This window comes from Anopheles cruzii, chromosome 2 (genome assembly GCF_943734635.1).
Source record: "Anopheles cruzii chromosome 2, idAnoCruzAS_RS32_06, whole genome shotgun sequence".
NCBI classification, from domain to species: domain Eukaryota; kingdom Metazoa; phylum Arthropoda; class Insecta; order Diptera; family Culicidae; genus Anopheles; species Anopheles cruzii.
In genome coordinates this window covers 22,209,557-22,232,461 of record NC_069144.1, presented here as the reverse complement: position 1 = coordinate 22,232,461, position 22,905 = coordinate 22,209,557, and the positions used below count along the sequence as shown (strand labels likewise).

The window sequence follows — 22,905 nt, the reverse complement described above, 5'->3', positions numbered from 1 at the left end:
CCCATCGTTGCCGGTTGAAGGCGCAGTGTACCCTCGGTGTGTGTCCAGTTCCAGTGTGGAGTTTCCCGACCATCGAATGGTGGCCGGAGGCGGCGCGCCCGGACACGAGCTACCGTTGGGATCCGGACACACGACGAGTGCGCCAAACCGACCGACCGGGTCCCGGGACAACCGACGCTTTTACCCTCGCACCGTTGAACTGTGATGGTGCTCGACGTGCAGAAGTTCTATCGTAAGGAGCCCGACCGGCTGCGGCAGCCGCGATTCGTGTAGCTCTGCCATGACCAAGCATCTTTGGAACTACGATACATCCTGGCGATGCGTCCAGGCACTGGCGGCCATCCTGTCCATCCTACTGTTGCCCGGTTCAGGTGAGTCCTTATTTGAGGCCCCTACGAGCGGCCTTCCGCGGATCTTCCTCGTAAATCATACTTTACGCTGTCTCCCCGGGCGCGCAATTTGGCGGGTGATGATGGGTCGCGCCATAAAGCGCTGCGAAACGCACTAATTTACGGCACGTTCGGCTGCCGGGTACGTCGGCAGAGTTCAGACGCGGCCCCGTCATCATCTGTTCGATAATCTGTAGAACCGGGTTCGCACGACCTGAGGACTTGTGATAAATGGCAGCAAATGAGGCGGTCTTGTTTTGGGCGAAGGATGCTTGCAGAACTGGAAGTGTCTCTTTTTTCACGATTGTTGGACGCCCGGTGTGGGGTGTGTGTTTCTAATTTAATTTTGTCTTGCTTCGTAGGAGTCAAATAAATGGTCGGATCAGCAAAAGCAAAAAAAGATACGATCATCAAACAAAACGATTAACGCCAGCGCCAGCGCCAGGCAACCAACATATTGCCAGACATGAATTATTAATTTAATCAAGCAGACACTTTAATCATCTTGTGTGTCAGGCTGGCTGCTGTTGCGGCGAAGGGTCTATATTTAAAGAAGCTAGACGGAGGCGCTTCTCTCTATGGCGCACGCGACACGACGAATTTGTTTCTCTATACTGTTAGGTCGAACAACATATACATTGATTCAAATTATTGTTCAACTTTACGGCAGATTTTGTTTTTTTTTAATGATTGATTGATTGATTTGGTTTATTAAGGATTCTATGGGCTTCTATATCTAAAATTAATTAAGTCCGTTTAATTTAACTTTAATTCTAATTTTAATTTAGTTTAAATTTAATGCCAGTTGTCTTTCGGGGACCGTTGGACCTTTGAAACCCCGGTTCTGAGGGAGCCGGCGACTATGGGTCGTCGGCAAGGGGTCATAAAATGAAAGGTGACTCTGCCGTTGTTATGTGGATACTCGCCTACTCGTGTAAGCTTAGGGAAAAGTTGATGCTTGGTTGAGTTGGTGGTTAGAACGTGTTTCAAACCTATAACCTGCCGGTGGACGACAGCCGTAGACCTTAGCCACGGGCCGCCTTAGAAACCATTACGATAAAAGAGCCACTATAAGCTTCCCGTTCGACTCGGCGATTCCAACCCGATGAACCGGCTCGCTTTTACTGCCGCCATCAAACATCACGCCGATCGATAATGTTTCGAGCCCCGAAATGGGCATTCGTGGGGCTGCATGGGACAATATGCACCGTAAGCAAAAAGTCTATAGTGGCCACGAGGTGGCCACAAACCAAACCAGCCAGCCATCCAGCCAAGAATGGCCCAAAACAGCACCAGGATTGGCACTGGATTGGCAGCAGAATCCGAATCTCGCAATCCTCGTGGCAACGTAGAGTTTGGCCATTCCGGGTGCCGAGATTTTGCCGTGTGCGTTTCCTGTGGTTCTCTGGCGGGTTCGCGCCTATATGAAGAGAACCCAAAAACGCCTGATCCAAGCGAAAATGCTATGCTGCCACCACCACTACGACGCAGCCGCGCCTCTAACACAACGGCGCGCCGATAGCCTTGAATGGGCATTTGTCAGTCGACGGCGCGTTAGAGTGTGCGTGTGTGTGTGTGTGTGTGTGACGGAGTTCAGGCGCAAGACCACGTGTTCGCGCGAGAAGCGGGAAAGGAACGCGCGAAACTATGCGAAAACCGAGGCGCGCAGATCGGCGGCGGAATGCACCCGAAATCAGGACGCGACTCCCGCACCGGGGGGACCGATGGAGTGCTGCTGCTGCTGCAAGTATTTTAGGATTTGTCGATTCGCTGGCCGTTCGCGCGCGATTCGCGTTGCATAAACCCGGTGCGCCGCAACAACGTCACCGCCGGCGCCGCAAAGTAAAAGAAAATCCGCGCGCGACCACAAAACCAGAATCGGCGGCGTAAGGAAGTGAGCAAGGCGACGAAGCGAGAACTCGATTAGGCGGGAAGGCTTGGTCGCCACCAACGGGGTGAGGAGGTGGCTGGCGGGGAGGAGAAAAGAACACGTGATGCAAGCCGTAGCCGGGTTTCGCGTTGTTGTTGTTCTTCGCGCGTTCACGTTGTCCGCTCCGTTCTCCGTTGCTGGGCTTCCTCTTCGGAGAGGCCGCGGCTTCCTTCGGTGGTCGCGTTTGTTTCCTCTTCTAATGCCACCGCGCGAAGAGAACAGGGACCGGGCGATGAATGAATTCCTGCTAGGGAAGAGGAACACACCGATGGACGGCGAAGAAACCGCGAATCGGAGTCGCGAATCGTAAAAGGAGAGCAGACATAGGTATTTGCCAGCCGGGACAGGCGGAACGGACCCTATAAGGGTGGGCCTTCTTTTATGAGGGGCGAACGATAACTGTTTTTCTATTAACACTCCTTAGGGCGATATTTAATCATGCCCAATGTTGAGGATGGCTCTTGACATGCAATTATCAATAAGAGCCTTAGACCTGATGACGTCACTACCAGCTTTTTATGCTGACTTCGGTTCCAGCGTGTTGTCGCGCTGGGTAACAAGAAAAACATGACTCTAACAGTGTGCTGACACATCACCAACCAGTTCGAGTGGGTTCCCGGTTTCCCCGGGGCAGTAACGACGGCCAGGAAGTGTTTGGGAATATCGCGCACGCATACCAGCGCGCAGTCACGCAATCGTCTGTCGCGCACCTGTCAGGGTTGAACGGTCGATGGGTCTGTCTGGCACCCGAATCCTTTCCCGACCGGACCGGACGCAAGCAACAAGGACCCTCCCTCCAAATAGTTGCCCGAAGGCCTTTTGGTTCCCCTAGGTTTTCTGTGCATATTGTGCAATATATTTAATTGGGCACCATTTATAAGGGGAGACCCGTGCCTCGTAGGACCCGTTACCACACACATCCATTAGCCACTGGCTAATGTGGGCTTCCGCTAGGCTGGCGGACGAACAGGAGTTACGCGCGCGCGTGAGGGTTTCCTCCAGGCTGGCACAGTACCAACGGCAATAAATACTTCTGGGATATTTTATCAATAAAATCTACGATTTCATTGGTTTGGCATTAGGCACAGCCAGGTGAGTTTATAAAAAAACGAACTGACAACACACCTTTAGGGCACACAACTCTTAAGGGAACCTTAGCAGGCGCCAGCGAAATAGAAAAGAACCTGAACATAATACACATTCCGTTCCATCGATTTAAATTCCACGATGTTGCCTGCCCTTTGAAGAATATCAGGGGTTTGTTAAGGGTGTTTGTCTTAGTATTAGTCTTAGTTTTTTGTTAAATCTTCAACGAAATAGAACGAAGCACAAAACACGCAAAACTCTTGTGTTACGATTCCATGTCTGGCTGGATTTCCGTTTCCCTTCTGATGATTTTTTACGCCCAAGAATTGCATAAAATAAATTAACCTTCATTACAGTGATATAGTCAAACAAAATTCAAATGACTATGTAATAATGTTGAAAGGGCTGCAAAATTTCGCATTTTACGTTTAAATACGATTTGAAATCAATTTAAGTCCACTCAATGCAGTGAAAACAGTTGACCGTAGGCTTTTCGGTCGGGCCTTTGTCGCTCCTTTTTCGGCCCTAAGAGGGTGCTACATTGCAACTTTAAAATACATTACAAAATTAAGAAAAACCAGCCAAAGGAGGACAAAGATTGTCCTCCTGTGGCGAAGTGTTTCCGTGCGATTCGGCCGAGACACAAAACGTACATTATGTTTTTACAACAGAGAGCCTGTGCACCGTCTGTGCGCCCCCGCGAAGGAAGGCGCATTCAACAGCACCCAAAAAAAAAATGGCAAACCCAAACCGACGGAGGCGCCCGTCAGTTAACGAGCCGTCGTTACAGATGTCATAATAAAATTTACGCGCACCGCCAACATCTTAGACGCTGCCGCCAAAATAATAATTTCAACCCAGCCGCAGTCGCAGCTCGGGAGTGCGTTTGTGTGCGAAAGCGGCGCGACACATAAAAAATGCGGTGCGGTGCCATAGTTGGGTTTTATCCCGCCTCCGGCCCGGACCCGGCGCGGGGGATCATCCCGAAATCCCGGGTCGCGTTCTCGTAAATTGTGCCGGTGAATTTTTTTTGGTTCGCGGTCGTCTTCGCGGTCTAGCTTTCACCGGAACGGAAATGAATTACTTGTCATCAGACGACATGCCCGGCCATGCTACGGCTGCGAGATACGCCGACGAGACGCCCCACGATTTATGCGAAATTTTTCCCAAACCGAAATCGCAACATTTTCAGTTCAGAGTGTCGCTAGACCCGCGGCTAGGAAATTGCGTAGCGTCGGGACGTCGGGCCTTATGTTCTCCGCTTATGACTAGAGACAGCACCGCATCGGAACGGAACCTGACTACCGGTTCGGTGACGCAGTTCGGCAATGCGACACGAGCAAAACCCGGCTAGAAAACGGAGCCTAATGGGCCGATACGAGAAAGGCTTGCAGCACCGGTTCACGTATTTTCTGTGCGCAAAATTCTTCCCATTGCTGAGTGAATCCTCCGAGCCGAGTGACTTTGGCCGCGGTTTTTTTTTTTTGACCGGATCCCTCCCTGAGGCTGGAGACACTTTCCTCGGGGAAACCTTGAAAATGGGGCCCGTGGTCTACCTGCTCTCGACTCAACCGCAGCAGCGTGGCAGCAGCATCGGTCCCCGGCCCAAATGTTCCACTCCCGGCGTCCATCAGCCGATCGCTATCAGTGGTGACGATCTTCCGTGCGGGGTGGGCTGATGAATATTCGATTGAATGGAATTGATTTTCGATTTCCTACGCCAGCCAGGCCGTCCGCCGGTGGCTATGCCGTGGCTATGCTGCCACCGCTCGATTGGCTGAAACCCCCACCGGTGGAGGTGTTCCACTATGCTAATCAAGCCGCGCACCGGGCGGCGTTATCTCCGCCCATTGGCCGGCGCGCGGATGGCTGATGGACACCTCCCGATGGGACGGCTGATGGACTTTAAACGATCGGCTCATGTTTTCACTCACATTCACACTCCCTCCCAGCGAGAGCGCAGCGCACCTTCGGCGGCGGCACCGGTTCGGCCTCCCTTTTGCCGGGATTTATGGTTTGCTGCTGGATGATAATTTTACCCGAACGTTTAATTTATATATTTGAAAGGTATTTAAAGTCTCATCTCTTAGCGCTTATGTTTCGGGGCAAGCCGAAGATGCAGCCATCTTAAAGCGGACACCCGTCGCTGGGAGCTATGAAGCTGGAATTGGGAAAGACTTTTGTCAGTAAGACGAAATGCAGTTCAATAAGGAAATGCTTGAAATGCGGTTATTGCTTGAATTAACTATGAACTGATTTGGCCAACACCAAACGAAGTAGATCACTAAAAGTATGTTTCTTTTCTTTCCAATTAAATACTATTCCAATAGACAAAGATAGGATACGTGTCAGTTACTTATAACATGTTTTTGGTTTATTGAGTTATTTCAGAATTCAGCTTGTTTGGTAAATTAGTTATAACACGTGTATACGGCATTAATATTATCAAGCCATGCCTTTGTTAGCATTAAAATACCGTTTTTTATGCTGTATAAGTCGCACCTTGAATTTGAAAACGAACATTTTCCATAAATTTAACCCTTTTTCAAACTTACTTATTGAAAAATATTTTTTTCAGCAATAATAAACTGGCGTTGTAGCATGTTCGGAATCTATTCAATAAATCATTTACTGATCATGATAGCTATGAAATTCTCCCGCAGAATCATTGTCAAATCACTGTCAATAGATTAACGAAGGTCTCAGATAAATTCCTGTCTTTTAAAAAAAGATGATTTAACAAGGAAGTCTTTCTTGATGCTGTTCCAAGCATGAAGGACTCATTCGCACATTTGCTTGATGGTCTCCAGTTCAAACTTCCTTTCAGCAGCTCTGTTGCCATTCTCCTTTGTAAATCGAATTACTGATAGACAAAATTGACGCTTTCATTTTGAAAAATTAAGAACCATTTCACAACGTAAAATTAAGAAAGAATAAAAGTACTACTAATCAGCACTATGCTCGAAAACGCTTATTGAGCTTGAGAAAAATCAACTTGCCTACTTATTTAAGTTCATATTAGGGTTTCATTGACTACAAGTAATTTTGACATACGGAGAATACTGAAATTAAATGATTAATTCTCCTGCATTAACCAGTACCATTGGAATTGGAAACCTGGAACTGCTAGTGATGCCGAGTACATTTTGTTACCAATCGACAAATTTGTCGAAGGAGCTGATTAAGCTCATAAAGGACGGCTTCGAAATTATAAAGAAGTCTATGTTGATCTACGTCAGATTTGGCAGCAACGTTGAACTGCGACGTGCAACTCTTTGACTTTGGAAACTTGAACCTAAACGGAACCGTTTAATCATTCTTCAGATCGCTAAAACGTGTGTGCTGGTGAAGTAGTTATGCGCCGGCCCTAACCCAACGCAACGCCATTTTATGCTGGCCACGCCGGCTCAACCGCCCGTCTGTTTCGTCTTTGCGGTGCAGTATTTGTGTGTTTGCTTGCGTTCTGCCGCCCGTGAAAAGTGTCCATCGAGAGACGGTTCTTCCGGAACGCCGGGCCTTGGTCTAATGAATTAATTTCTTTCACAGAACCGCGCGACCTTCGTCGGGAGCGACCCGGCGTCCGGGACGGCGTATTTACATAACATGCTTCAGATTTTCGGCTGTCGGTTATTTGTTTTCCGCGGACTATAATCGCCCACTCGCTCGCTTGTCGCCCGATCGTGGGGAACATGTTGTGGTAATTGTAACATTTGTCTTTTTTGCCGTTCGTGTGACCGGACGGCGGACGGTGACACGTGTGGTGTTATAAACCTGTACGCCCTGTGGTCGTCGAGAGCGGCGTGTGGCGTGTGCTACAGCATCTTCGAGCTGGTCGAGGCATTTGTCAAATCCTATTACCCTTCGATCAGCTGGATTCGGATTGAGGAGCGTAGTGGCACCCGCCTCGATCGGGTTTCCGGTCGGATTGTGGAGTGTCAAAACATTTTGACACAGAAAGGTGCGAAACCGCATCACAGTTGCGGATTATGAAACTGTAAGCGCCTTTTAATTAAACCGGGCTCAGCTCTCAAATCCTCCGTCAGTCATTCGGCACCTTCCTTCCACACCCAGTTCCGGCTCCTTCAACAGCTGTTGAAGGGCCCATCCGTTTGCCGGAGCGCACCACTTTCATGCACGGAATCGCCTTTCACGCGCCGCAAGGACTCCTTCTCTCCGGGACCTCCTTTTTTTCTGCCTACGTTAAGCCCATTATGATTCACTTCATATAATCGATTCTCGGGGCCAATCGGGAGGAGATTTTCGCCGTCTGCCACGCCGCAGCGTGGGGTTGCCTCTTTGGGCATTCGAATGTACTGTAATCGAATCGCATTTTCTCGTCCCTTTCACAAACCGCAACCATTCAAATCGGTCGCGAGGGGGCGTCACAGTGTCCTTTATTCCTCGCTTTCGGCACACACACACCCAGAGGCATTCCTTCGAGGACGCGAGAATTCAATTCCTTTAAAAACACCGAACGACAAACCGAGGGTGAAATATCCTCTCGGGAGTTCATCTCGATTTTCGAAACATTCTTCCGTTTCTGGTCGTTCTCGCTCTCTTTTACCCTTTATATTAGCCTCCCTCCCTCTCTCTCTTTCTCTCCCGCTGGTCTCTCTTTCATTTGCTTTGATATTTCGGTTATGAATAACGGCGCCCATTGTGCCGTGTGATTGCTTCGACGCGTCAGCGTAGCTCCAGTGGCCCATTTCTTCTGCTCTAGTGGCCCTTTTTCTTTTATAGTTTTTCACGCGCCTTCCGGTTCCGCCCGTTTCCAGTCCCTGGCCCGGGGGGTCGGTAAGGGGAAGTTTTGCATTCGAGTGGCGCAGTCGACACGGAGTGGTTTATGTCAGCCACTTGAAACTGGCGAGGGGATGCAATCGAAGGCACCGCGCTCCGGTGGCCTCCCCTAAAACGTTGCTGTCGTCACCAGGCCACGGCATTGGGGCGAAGCGCCAAGCGTTTTTGCGTATTAAAGGAAACGCCGACGAAGGCGCAAATCCGGGATCCCGCTAATCACTGACACCCGATCAAAACTAGCCAGCACTCGTCGAACTCATGGCGGTTCTTCTTTCACCGTGACCTCCACACGGTCACGCTAAAAGCCGACTTTGAAGACGGAATGCAATACTACCGTGACCAATGAGTTTCTTTCCAAACGGCCAAACTGCCAGCAAAGAATACTATGAATACGTCATCATTTCGCCACAAACTTTACCCATTGACCCCGTTGACATATTATACGGTTTTCGGACTTTCTTTTCGGAAACAATACTCTTCGGACCGTTTCGAAAATTTGAACAAATGTAGACATAGCTGTATTGCATAGAGTAGGGATTATTTTAATGGCGATGACATAATTTAGAAGAATAAAGAAACAATTCTTGGGTCATAAACGAATTTAAGATATTTTTAGGCCATAGTAGCACTTCAAACATACCTTCACTGTTTTGGGAGGACCCTATGTGAGTAATTGAATGCATAATTGCTTTATAACATTTTGAACATTTCTAAACACTTTTATACAAAGTGTGTCCTGTTTAAAGCTATGCGATTTAAAAACTGTCCACTAATCCTATTCGAGGCATTTACGAACAGGATCAGATAAACAGTTCTTCTGTTTATTTTAAAACTTTTTGAGACGGAAAGATTAGGCATTCGACTCGCAAGATCTTGCAGCCAAAAAGGAGCGCCAACACACGCCGAGTGCTGGTGAAGATGTAGCTCATCAGTGAGCGGAAAATTAAATAATCGGCCTGCCGCAGTCCGATTTCGGATGAGAACACCGGCTTCTTCCGTGCGACCACGGCCCTTAGGACGAGATTGCGTAGCGACACGGACACAGGTATGCAAACAAAAGCAAAAGCAAGGCTCTGTGCCCGGCTTAGGGTGCGCCTCCTGAATGGCCCGTTCTGTGCTTTTATCGGGCCAGCAGCCGGAGGAGATTTCACTTCATTTCCATAAAGTCTGTTTCCGTGAATCTCGAGACGGGGACCGGCTGGGTGCGCCATCATCGCATGGAACTCCGGCCGACCGACCGACAGAACTTCCGACACCAGAAGTGTCCTTTACCGGGCGGGCCCCACGAAGAACCTCCACGAAGGAGCCTTCCGGGATCGGTATCAGCTGTTTGGTTAATTGAGAAAACCGTCGTCTGCAGGAGACACGTCGCCCGTTTTATGGCGCCTGGCTCGGCTCTGCTTCTGGTGGTGGTGTGGCTTAGCACGGACGTTCGTTATCTCCGCAGCAGCCAGCTCCTCCGGTCGGGCGCTACGCTTTTGGGTTGTCATTTCGCGTTACGGCTTTGCTAATGCCACGGCCGGAAGAAACAAAATTGACCGAAATATTCAAATAGAAACTGTGGAGAGTCGGCCCAAAGTCCGTCTGCTCGCTTACTGCGCTCTGGGTGACTGCGCTCCGTGGTGGTGCAGGCTCCGGAGGTGAAAAAGGAACCAAAGTCCAAAGAAAATTAATTATGCTCCGCTTTTTTTTCTGCGTTCCGTTCGCGAGTTGGCGATTTTCTCTCCGTGCTTTGAATTTGTGGTTGATTTAAGTTTTTTCCGTCCGTTCAATTCTGGACTTTTGGGGGAACTTTGGGATCTCTGTTGTTTGATTATTGAAATTAACATTTTTGTCCCACATCGCGGCCAACCAATCGGTGGCGACCGCGGAGGGTTAGTAAATTTAAGGCCCGCTGACTAGCTGCTGGAACGATGAATGGACAGACTCGTCCCGTCCCGTCGGTGGGCTGTACTCGGCCCCACCACGCGCTTACGGTGATCTCGACCGCCTCCCAACGCGAGCTAAAAGCCTAAGCTAAACCACGAGCCTCACGCTCTGATTCGGGGGACGTGTCCGTCGAATTTTACAAGTATGCTAATCAGTCATCCCACCGCGGTGGCCGGCCGGATTGACGCATTGTGGGGTAGCGGCAGCACGGGCCAGCATTCGTTCATTGATAGGGATGCCGCAGTCTAGCGTCTCTAGCATACTGGCCACACGCGGTTTGCATTGACCAATGTTGTGAAATTCGACGAGAGCTTATCCAACAGAACTCCATCCAATCCACAGCCAATCGCGTTGAGGCAGCTGCCATCACACTCTAGTCTTGGGGTTGGAACATCATTAACTCCATTTGCAAAATCATAAATAACTCATCAAAGTGACCACAGTCGGTGTCAAAAGTTTCGACAAATTACGATAGAGATAACGTTAGTCTATTCTTATCAACATGACGTAACGTTCGTATTTTAATCCAAATTAAATCCAAAAATGGATCCTCTACTCCTCTGAAATCCTCTACTCCTCTAAGCTTTTACTAATTGAACCGTCCTGCATTACTATGGAATTTCCACAAACCATTTTGCTTCCTCCACCTTTTTCTTCATAAACTTCTTTCGGGAGACCCGTGCGTCAGAGCTGGATATGTCTGACTAGTGAATGAAAAATGAATTTGTTTTAAACACAACACTTGACAGGGTGACTTCTTGTAGCCTTTTTTCTCTAAAGACCTGTCGACCTTTTTCTCTAAGGCAACAAATAAGTGTGTTTACTACACATTAATATGTGAGAGGTGCCTAGAGCCCAGTCTTGAGAACATTCATTCGACGACTAATAGACTAATCAGTCAAATGATTAGTGAGCGAACTGAACTGTATTTCGTCGATCTTCGGGAAAAGTAACGCATCAAAGATATCAAGATGCAGAAGTCATGAAGATGTCTCAGAAATCGTTTAAAAAAGGCCGAATATTAAGGTTTCTAATGAAATAGTTACAGACTGATACATTCACTCGACGCTCAAGAATGTGAAGAGTACAATAGAGGACTATTTTTTTCGTATCGTCTTGACCGTAGTATAAGTCTAAATACCATTCCGATAACAATCGTTGGTGTAGACGAAACAATATTTTTCCAACTTATTTTATCATAAGTGTTATTACAACTGACGATCGTTGGTTATTGGGTCCATTTAGGGTGAGCATTAAAAAGTGACTCAAATTACATAAAGTAGAACATAGAGTAGCTGGATAAGAAGAATAAGAAGTGGTTTGCATTATTTCTACATGCCAGACAGTGCATGATGGACACCAAAACAATTATTATTATAGTCTTAAAGAAAGTACCATGCACTGCATCCCTGCTATTTGGCGGTCCATTTGGGATTTTTAAAGAAATGAAATCAATTTCCCTACTACTATTAAGAAGCAGTAAAACTATGAAATATAAAAGCCGGCCGGCTTAGTTCTAGGCCATAGCTAAATTTTGTGAACGTTCTAACGCCCCATCACATCCCTATCACAGTAATTATCGTCACGGTCGTTCCCTTGACCCGACACGGCGAGCGCATAATTCATAGCGCAATAGACGGCGCACCGGCACCCGAAGAACCGATATACTAGGGTGTTCATTAAGTTTTGCGGGTCGATACCAACGGGCGCTGCTACCGGCCTGATTTTTTTATGTGATATTGGTACACTCTTCAAATGATCGTATGTGAAGTTTCATTCCAATCGGTCACTTAATTTTTTGTTTACAAGCCATTTAGTATCGACGTGTCACAGTATTTTTTGCAATGGAAAAAATCAAGTATCGTGAAGTGATTTAATTTCTATTTTTGAAAGGTTTAAAGACAAAGGAAAATTATGAACGAATGTTGAAAGTGTATAAGGACTCTTCGCCTTCAATTGGGTGGTTAAAAGAGGGGATTCTGAGTTTAAACATGGTCGTAGTAGCCTTTAAGACGATCCATGTCAAAAACGTCAAAAAACAGACACAACACCTGAAATCGTAAAACAATACAGGATATCGTTTTCGAAAATTGTTCAATCACTGATAGAAATTAAGTACAAGACCTAGCCAACTTATTGAGCAGTATAACTAATATTTTGACTAAAGTTTTGAGTTCGAGAAAGCTGTTTGCACAATGGGTGCCGCATTTGCTACAAACGCATTCGAATGCATCTTTCTTGACAACATTTAGCGTGTTTTAGATAGGATAAACTTGGTTTTGTGCATTGAATCATCACTATAGATGAGACTTAAGTCTATTACCATGATCCTGAATCAAAACAAGAGGTTAAGGAGTTGTATGAACCTTTTTCTTCAGTTTCATAACGAGTTCGTCCAGAAATGTACTAAAAAGATGTTAGCATCAGTTTTGAAGGATGCGAATGGAGTTTTGCTAGCGGATTACTTGCAGATTGATAAAACAATAAATTTTAATTATTTTTGTAACATTTAAGACCTACTGAAAGTGAAAATTTGTTGAAAAAGACCCGGTTTGCAGAAGAAAAACATCGTCTTTCATCAGGGCAACGCACCCTGTCAGAAAGGCATTTTGAAAATGTCAAAAATCCATGAATTAAAGTTTGAATTGTTGGAGTATCCACCCTATTCACCAGATTTGGCCCCTGACGACTTCCATCACTATTCAGAACTAAAAAAAATCATGCGTGAAAAGCGTTTTCCATCAAATAATGACGTCATAATACCTGTAAAACATGAAAATGACACGTCGATACTAAATAGCTTGTAAAAAAAAAATTAAGTGACCGATTGGAATGAAACTTCACATACGATCATTTGAAGAGTGTACCTATATCACATAAAAAAATCAACCCGGTAGCAGCGCCCGTTGGTATCGACCCGCAAAACTTAATGAACACCCTAGTAGCATGACATTCAGGAATCCAGTTTGGACCGCATAAAATAAAAAGAATCCTTCGGCCGCGCACCGAAGAAAACCGCTATTTTCTTTCGCTTCGGTCCGCACGAGAGCCCTAAAACCAGCAGCGACGCGCCGGTGTCAACGTGTGCCGCCACGGACGTGTACCGTGCGGTTTAGTTGGCGGCTCATACGACCCGGTTTGTCCCGGTTTCAGGTTTCAGGACGTTAAATTACCGCAATATAACCCGGCGTAGAACTTCGCAAGTTATGATTGGCGTCGTCCACGACGTGGTGACCCGCGACCCTAGAGTATGCTCTAGAGTTGGTAGAGGTGTCGTCCGCGTCGAAATTTTATCAATAGTCCTCCGTAGTCCTTTCGCGTAACCAACACTGCCAGCCGAACCGAGCGAAGGATCGATCTGTTGGCAGAACGGAAACCTACTGCAGCCATAATTCGTTTTGGATCGATTGCATCATGTTCGGCCTATTTTAAGATACTGTCCTGCTGCTGCTGCTGCAGGCCGCGGTGGTTGTGTCGTTGTTTCCGAATGTTTCGTTCCCCCCGAAGATGTTCGAGCAACCTTGACCGGAGAAGATCAAGTTATTTTTATTATTTTCTGCCACCCAACTGCTTCGCGCAGGCCGGTTTTTGTTTCGCCCTAAAAGTTCTGCTACGAGATATGTCGCAGTCACAAACGGGTCCCTCCGGTCTACGTGTTACGGTTCACCGTTCGATCAACACGAACGCAACTCACATTATTACCGTCGTCAAAGTTTTACTCTGGGCCATTAAAAAGTGCCTTCAGGGGTCACGTCTTGAACCGTCTCAGCGCCCAGCTAAATACCAGATCCGTCCGCTACCAAAGGCACAGCAGTTCGGGCGATGCTTTCGAAACTTTTGTGAGCTACTAATTTTTGTGCTTTATTCTAGTGGCATTTAACGGAATAGTGGTACGGAATCCTTGCCCGTTGATGTTATCGGTTCGCGACGGCTCCGCGACCGTGTCTCAGCATGTATGCGGCGGAAGCATAAATTTCGTCACTAATGAATGGACTGCACAAAACCGCCGGTGGCCCCTAAGCTCGCCTCGGTTTTCGGTTTCGTTGTTTTCGCTTTTGCATTGCAGGTGGTCTGCCGCTTACGTGACTGGCGCTACTACTAACACTATCATGGAAAGTTGTCGTCTCCGGGGACCAGTTTTTGGGTTATTTGTCCATCTTCCTTAGGAGTTTTTTTTGGTTCGCAAAGTTAGCTCTCCTCTGATTGATTTGTCTCACGCTGTGGACTAATTTTTATTTGCATTTGGTTCAATAATTTGATTACATAATTATTATTGACGATAATAGGATCTCAGTGAAGCATAGGTAAACTATACGCGAAAGATATTGATAGTGGGCCTCGGAGCAAAATTATTATTTACTAACACTTACTAATTATTACCTATTATCTTCGATACGATCTATGGTGTTTAAGGATTATTACAAACCAACGAAAACCGAAAATATATGTAAAAAAATGCGTAAATGCGTGATCCATCTCCAATTTGTAGATCGATTTAGCATCGGATCCTGTGCCATTGATATTAGATTAAATTACATGAATTAGACGCAGCAACGAAAGGTTCCAAGGTATCGCAAACGATCGACAGTTGCATCCGAGAAGCGCCATTAAGGAGATGTAACGCACCGCGATGCAGTCATACAAATTGTTTACAAATTTGCAAAGGGTTTGCACGCGGGCGGTGCTTCCTGTCCACTCTTCAACCAACTACTCCGACACGGACACGGACACGAGGCTCCGGGCAAATCTCCACGGCCGGTGTAACGGTGGATTTCCGTTTGGATGGTCGTTAATTCAGCTTAGAGCTATAATATTTACTTTAGATTTCAACACGCTTCCCTGAACGCCGATGACACACGCCCGATAGCGGATGGCGTTGATTCTGAAGAATGCCCCGCCGCGGTGTCGGATGGCTTCCTTGGTGTGGCGGTTTGAAATCTCGCAAATAACTTCTTGCCAGCTTCTCCGACACACGATTCCTATGCTAATGAGCTGCCCAACATCCGCCCAACAGTCGGGCGCAACAAAGTAGAGGGAAAATTTTGCAACTTTTTACGAAGAAATAGGCGCTGGATGGAATACCGGTGGCCAGCGGGATAGGACAGAATTCGTCGGCCTCGGTTGTAATTCACGGTTCACGGTTCACACTATTTGGTTGCACAGTTTTTTGGGGTAATCCAGCCACTAACTTGGCGAACATTACGTGAGCGTGATGCACATCGAAAGTCACATCCACTCGATGGAGTGGCCCGGGCCAATGGGCCCGGTGAAAGTACTGGTCCTCGGACATGCCACGCATTATTTGTCTGTTCGATGGGTCGATGTTTCCAATACGGTGTACGATGCCCGCGCTGTTGACACCGCGTCCAGCGCACAGACATCCTGACAAATTTCCCCATTTCTCACAATCTTCACAAAAGCCCGCCCGGGTCCCGCGTCTAAACAATCGGGTCCGCCGTGGGGATTTTCTTCCCAGCCGCCCGGCAGTGTCGAGTTTTAAGCCTCATTGACACCGCTTTATGCGGAAGAGTTCTCCAAGCGTGTGGCGCGTGCAAAGGACGTGTGCAGGGCCGCCGTCTCGGCCCTGGCTCGGCGTAAAACCAACCGAAGGTGATGATTAATGGTTCACATGTTCGCCGGGCGTGCGTTCGCCGGGTTTCCAATGGCCCGGTGTGTTTGTTTGCGGCGAAGAAACTGTAATCCAATGTCCACTGGCAGCACCCAGCTAGTGGCCATTATTCCAAGTGGCTAATGCAGTCTGACACATCTCCGGCTCGCAGTGACCGGGCTATACTCCGGCGCGCTGATTGACAATGGACCGGTGCGTCTTTTCTGCGCGCCAAATTTTCTTTGACTTTCCCCACTGTGGCGATTGCATATCCCCAGAAGTATTGCCAGTGTGTGCGGCGTAACAACAACACGCAGTTCAGGTGTTGTTGAGTAATTGCCGTTGATTAGGATGGAATCCCGTGCTGCTCATGAATAATGCTAATACGGTACGGTGCTTGTTCAGATTCCTATTGGTTTTCGTTCGGCCCGGAGCGTATGAGAAAGGTCCCTGACTTTCTCTCTCTCTTGCTGGGGGCCTGCGGAGTGCCTTTCTCGCAGCTCGATCAGCTCTTAGCGCCCATTGGAATTCAAATAAAGCAGCAGCCCCACCGACGAGGACTTTAAGGATACGCCATTGTAGAGACGCGAGCTGACACGCGGGTCAGTCGGTTACAATTGGACACAGTTCTGACGCGGTGGTTGTTAATCGCTTCATTTGAGCGACGGGTAAGCACTTCAATGTAGAATGCGCGCCTAGGGAGACTCGTACCCGGTCATGCGACGACCACTCATGCAAACGAGCCATTTATAGTTTTGAAATTGAGATGCCAACCGGCGGAACCTGCCGACAGTAATTACGGGGTCCTTCACGCTGGGTCCACTGGCCGTTTTTGCCCTCCCTATCGAGGTGCATAATCATAGGTGGTGACCGACTCTCGAACAGATCTCCGTAGAACTTCGTTACTCCGTGATTCCGCTTGTTTGTTTTTCTAACTCCAATCCGTCACTCAATTGAGTCGTTCATTAATTTCTCCAATGAAACGCTATTGCCGAGAGCGGCCCCGTGCGGTTGATTGATTATCGTCTCCCCCACTAGGCCAAAGAAGTAGCCGTTGATTCGCACGATTTAGCCCACTGAAAGGATTCTTTCGTCACCGTAATGCTTCCGGATCTGGATCGCGTTATGATAGGAGGTTTAGTGAGTTAGTGCTAACGCGGTCGATATCATTAATCAGTGGCCACTCTTGCTGCCTAGGCATTGTTGGTGGTGGAAACTGGGCCCCCGCGCTCGAAACGGAGATCGAAAAGGGCCACCTTCCGCGAGTGGGTCATTTGCATAGTCGAGTGTTCTCTGGTTATCCCTTGCTGCTGCTGTTGCTCCGGCTGCTCCGGTGTATCTTAATATTGGCTCGGTTATTAATTGACTGCAGCGGTCGCGGGACCGCAGTTGGCGCCACTAGGACACTCCCGTCCAGCTTTTCCGTTACCCCTCTCGGAGGTGGGTGGCTGGTTTTCAGTCGCCCGCTCGCCATTATGAAGCTATCAGTAAGCTAATCCGATGCACACATTTAATAGACATATCGTGTTGCAGAATGTATCGGTTCGAGAGACCGGCGCCATCGCGTTTTGACAGCCTCCCTCACGATCTAGAGGCGGTAGGTCCCCCGAGGTCCCGAGCGAAGGAGAGACTCCTACTACTACGCTACGACGACACGATTGGCGACGATAGTTTCGACGCACGGTTTGATTTATCGACCTACGGTTGTTGGGCTTACGGACCTGACGGTTACGGCAGAGGCTTCTGGAATGTGTCAATCGCTGGGTTTTTATTTTTCTTTTTGCTGAGCAGCGTTATTTGTCATACCGAAGTCGCATATTGATCCGCATCTGGAAGCCACGTGCGCTGAGTATTTTGTGTGCGACTTTTACGTAATATTAGTTTAGGTACTGTCCGGATTGTGATGACACGTAGGTTGAAGTTTACATTCGCAAATCGAGCGGATTACTTTTCGCTCTCGATCTCCGCTTATGCTTTCGGCAGACCCGTGCACTGTTATGGTCATAAGGGAAGGGATTAAACGGGCAGCATGGCGCCGCCCAACCGTAGGTGGGACCTGACTAATGGTTGATTGATTTACTACTGATTGATATCTTGAGCCTTCTCGTTGCTAATATATTTTCATTCTTCTTTTTTCCTCCTTCTTGCAGGTAATTAATCAATCATCCGTTTTTAATGCCGCACCTTATATTGCAATGGAGTTCGAAGTTCGGCCTATCGACAGGAGCGTAGGTAGTATAATTTATGATACGGGCCACTATTTATGGTATTGGATTATCGCTAATATGGCCGCATTCGTCTGACAGTGGCTCGCACTGGGTACAAAGCGGTTTTAAATTATTTATGTGGAGCCTGTAAGGCGATCCCTCCCAAGCGATGGCTTGTTTTTAATTATAGAATTTACAGCCAGGCCATACTTTCAACCTCAAACGATGTAAACAGCGTATAAAAAGGATGTAATTTACATCGTTTTGTAATCCGCAAGTACATTTAATGATGATGCCTTTTCTCTGATGGAAAACTATCCCACTTCATTAAAACGTAGTTTTACGATCAGCCTGCGTGTTGTGTGTGAGAAGCAATAATAAATTCCACAATTTTCGCATTCACACACAGAGAGAGCGACTACGTTAGGGTTGTGACCTTTCAGTCCGACCCTAGGTAGTCTGCCCGCTGGCCCCCCAGCATGATCCGGTCAAGGTTGACCATGTGGCGTAGATCCCACCCGGGAAGCTCCATTAGATTTGGTGACCTGTTATCGTGGAACTAGAATTTTGTCTGGCCTTTAATACGCCCCCTCCCGGGCCCGGGCAACGGGAAGAGCCTGAAGGAAAGCAGACCCTATATACGGCAGCCGGTAGCGTTTGTGCTGCACCGCACCGAGGCGTGTAAGTGATGAAGTATCCCAAGTCACGGCATTCGCAGATTTCTTCTCTTTCGCCGCATACACCGTCCGGTGGGTTCTGGTACGAAAAAAGGGTTTTTAAAAGTCCTTTGCTTCACGCGATGGCCGACGGTATCCGGTAAGCCTTCTGGTGGACGATGTCGGCCGTTGTTGGGCCACTTCCAACCATGCTGCGGAACTGACTGCAAAGGGCATTAGTTGTGGGAAACAATTATTTCATTTTGATAACGAGCTATCGGTGGGCGAGCGATTTAGTGTAATCTTCAGCTCACCCAAAGATGGTGGGCGCTGCCGAGCACAGACGCTACCTTTATTATGTCATGGAAACATATTTTTTACTATTATTCCTTTAAAAAAAAACGAAGCCAAGGCACGTGGCATTTGGTTTCGTTTGTATCGTGCTCCAATTCAATGGCGCTGCCAAATGAATGCGTGTGACTTTAAGACGAGCCACGTCTTGTGTTGCTTTGCATAAAAACAATAAACAATCAATACAAAGATTTATTGGGTTATTGTTTTTGGTCGGGAAAAGAAATATCAACAAACACCCAAAAACGGTTGCCGCCATACAGGCAAGGCGGGAGGGCAGCTTCATAGACCAGCCACGGCAGTAAATAGTGCTTTTGATTGAGATCTTCATTTCGCTCGTAGGCATCGAGCGTAGGCATCGAGTTCGTTAGAAAATCATTGTGACCAACGTGGAAGGGCGTTCCGGGGCGTATCGTGAACAGATATTATGTTACAGCTCATCCTGCTGCTGCTGGCCCATTTGAAGTCGACGATTTGAATTGGGCCGAGCGAGGTGTTGGATTTCAGCGAGGATTGGTGCACAAACGATGAATGAGACACTCAACGACACTCTAACTGTTAGAGTAAGTAGTTTGTAAGTGGGCTCTTCCGGATATCAAGAGGCTGAAGAGATGATTGAGGTTTCGACATTATTTGGAATAGGATTTTACTGAACAACTTTTCAAAACCAAACAAATCAGTCTCGTGTCGGTCTTACGCCAAAAGAACCGAATTAAGGACAAACAGCAGCGTATACAGCCCTTAAAATAAACCATATCGATCTCGAAACCAAACCTAATATGGTAGCCGTCTCCCATTCCGAGTCCGAGAGCATTGACCGAAGCATACCCGGCGTCGGCTGCACGTTCGATTTTACATAACCCTCGGGATGAGATTAAGCACCAAGCATCGCCGTCCGGTAGTAGTATCCCGGTAATGGGTATCAGTCACGTGAGGTGAGCTCATAAATAACGCAGCCCGCCTCGTGGCAGTACGCCGATAACGCGAGAAGAAGCAATTTCTCATGACGATTATTGCCTCGTCGGTGCGCCCTACTGCCGCTTTTCGGGCTTAGCACGGTCATTATCAGTATTACAGCCCCAAAGTGGACTCAGGTTGTCAGGTGTGCAGCAGTGGCCCCGACGAGACGAAACGGGCAAACTTTTGGGCAGCCCTAAAGAGCGGTCCCTAAAGGTCCCCGTCGGCCGATTGATTTTAATTGCTCCGATTGTCCGCCGGGGACAATAAAGATGGAGAAGTTTATCGCACACACTCCTCGCAGGGGTGGAATCCCTGGAAATCGTTCTTGTCTAGTAGATAACGCCTGCGACGCTGCCGTGCATCGTGGACAGGGCTTGGGCGCATAATGTAACAGGTATGCGGTTTCACGCCGGACACACGCCAGGAAGCGACGAGTCGCCGAGCGCGAGCGCGTTCAGGGGTCCCCGGAGCCACTGGACAAATTCCCATATTGGCCGTTCCGGTGCGCTTGCCGGCCGCCACGGGCGAAGGAATTTTAATTAACGAAATCATTCAATTTGTGCGCCGATAAATTTCGTTTTTTTATTGCCACATACCATTGGGTGGACCGTGGACGTCTGTGGACCGTTTGGGGACCGTGTTGATTTCAAGAGCTCTTAAAGCCACGATAAGCACACCGGACTAGAATGGGTTGCCTACGCTTTGGTTGTGTCTCCTCCTTGCGGATACATTTTTTCCTCGTGTTGACGATGTTTTGGAGTTCACGGGCATTGGAAGTTTCCAGCGTCGACCAGCCCTAGGGCTCCGTGGCTCGCACCTTGAATAGACCACTGCAAAGTGGTATTTTTGGAAGCGGTTTACAAAATAAATCAATGTGTTGACCAATTCTTTGAATTCTTTGAAGCTCTTCGATCTGGATGTTCAAAAGTCCAAAATTGAAGAGTTATCACGTTGCTCCATTCAGGATCAGGTTTTATTAGAATGCTTGCAGTCAAAGCTGTCGTTCGTCGTCGCTTGTGTGACCAGAAACAATCTGCGGACACTATCGCCACAGATAAAACGTTAGTATTAATTAAACGCTTGTACAAATAAATGAAACCGTAGAGATTACTCCCCGATCGTTGTGACGAAATCTCACCGCGAGAGAGATCTCACCCCAGATCGACGATTCCAGGAAAGGTGTCGATAATGACGGGCCTTCGAAAGTGCCCGGTAGCCGGCAGGAATGAAACCGACTTAAATCCCACCCATATACGTGCCCTGTCCATGCTCTCCTCGTGGTCCGGTGCGGTGGTGAGCTCGAGTCGAGTCGAGAGCCTAGTAATCGCATTAGGTGCATACGACTACGACTTTAGCGTAACTCTGCGGCAGTGTGGTCCTGTAAAACCGGAGTTGATGTGTAAATTGAGTTTAAGGTGGCTTTCCTGCCAGCAGACTGCTGGAGGTAAACTGCTTTGCTGGTTTGCGCAAGTGTGAGCATCTGAATCGCCGGCTGGCTAGCTCTACGCGACTCTAAGCCCCACCGACCGCGGCTTTATGGAGCTGTTAAAGTTATGACTTCGGTAGCGGTTTACTCCGGTTAAATAAAGTTCAGCCTTTCTTATTTGAATATACAACGTTTTTGCTCAAGTTTGCCGATACGGCTTAACGCTAGGTCCACAATCTACGAACACTTTGGGCTAATAGGACTTCATCCACAAAGTAGCAGCACGGTAAGCTCACAGTTTATTGGCCAAGTAGTTGCGATAATCAGTTACGTTCAAGGAGTGGATGCTTGCGAACTCCCTGCGCCAAGGTGTGTCGCTGCACCGATACAGTAAAGGTAGTGGGCATGGCGTATCCTATTGTGCTGACCCAAAATCTGCTAGGCGTTGCGCCTGCTGCTCCACCGTGGTGCATTGAGATGTTATCGTCGAAGAGCCATATAGTGTGGAATCAGGTTTCCTTCCCGACTCCCGGGGCTGGACACCCGAAAGCGGAGACCTCCCAATGATTGTAAATTTGTCACAGCTCGTTCTCACGTCCCGCGTGAAGCTGTTTTCTTTCCAATTCCAAGCTTCAGCTCGTTCCCAGCAGATTTAAATCTCGATGATTGGAGACACGGATAAGGCAGAAGAAAGATATCAAACCCCGACGGGGACCCGAACCGGGTGGGGGCTTCGTTGGCCGATTGTTGGCCCGACCTTCCGAACTCCCGCTGTGCCGCGGCGTGGAATGATCCGACGTTTCCGTAGGGGTGACGCGCTAATGAGCGGCTGGACCCCGGCTGGCTAGATCAAGATGAAATTAGCGGTGTGGCTGTCCTGCCTTCTCTCTCGTGCCATAGTGCGCCGAGCGCTCTGAGGGTGATGTAAGAGCTAAACTAAAGGTGGTCCACAACTTCTGAACTCGGTCGGTGATCAAGACCACGGCGATTCCGTTACCGAAAAATGTTAGCGACAGATTTATGTGCACACCGGTGCGCGGGGTCGTAATGTCCTTGCTGGTGCCGGTGTCAAACGCTAGTTCGCTATTGTGTGCCGTGGAAGATTTATAATTCTTCGCCTCCCCGCGAGAGGGGGGAACCACCAGGACGGGGAATGCAAATCGTTCGACAACAACGCAAAACCCAATTGTGATTCAGTTCAGTCCATTCAGTTTCCGATCCCGTGGCTCAGCAGGTGGTGGTTTTCCGCAGCCTCCTTGGCCCTTGCACCCTTCGACTTTTTGATAGGAATGCGCCGTGTGTTCCCAACAAACCGTGTCAGCCGAATTGGTTCGATCGGATTTTAATACAATTATACCGATGCCGATACACGGAAGACGGGGTTCGGTTTGGTGGTGCTAATGGGCGAGGATCATTAATAAAATAAAGGCCACCATTAATAGGCGGGAGGGCCGCCATTCCGGTCCCGCGCGGGTTTGTCGCAGGAAGCCTCCGGAGCGAGAGAGAGAGTCCCGAACCACCATTCCGCGGAACAGGAAAAATTACTCCACATTTACAGTCATTATC

The 22,905-nt window shown here is 48.1% G+C and overlaps 1 protein-coding gene across 1 annotated transcript in view; it reads left to right on the top strand.

Annotated features, from left to right (window-relative positions):
* The first annotated feature begins 280 nt into the window (after positions 1–280).
* Positions 281–22,905, top strand: part of LOC128278670 (protein kinase C-binding protein NELL1-like) — a 61,159-nt gene continuing 38,534 nt past the window's right edge. Inside the window, exon 1 of the mRNA XM_053017402.1 lies at positions 281–371. Within this exon, the coding sequence (XP_052873362.1) occupies positions 281–371 (91 nt within the window). The remainder of the gene's footprint in view (positions 372–22,905) is intronic.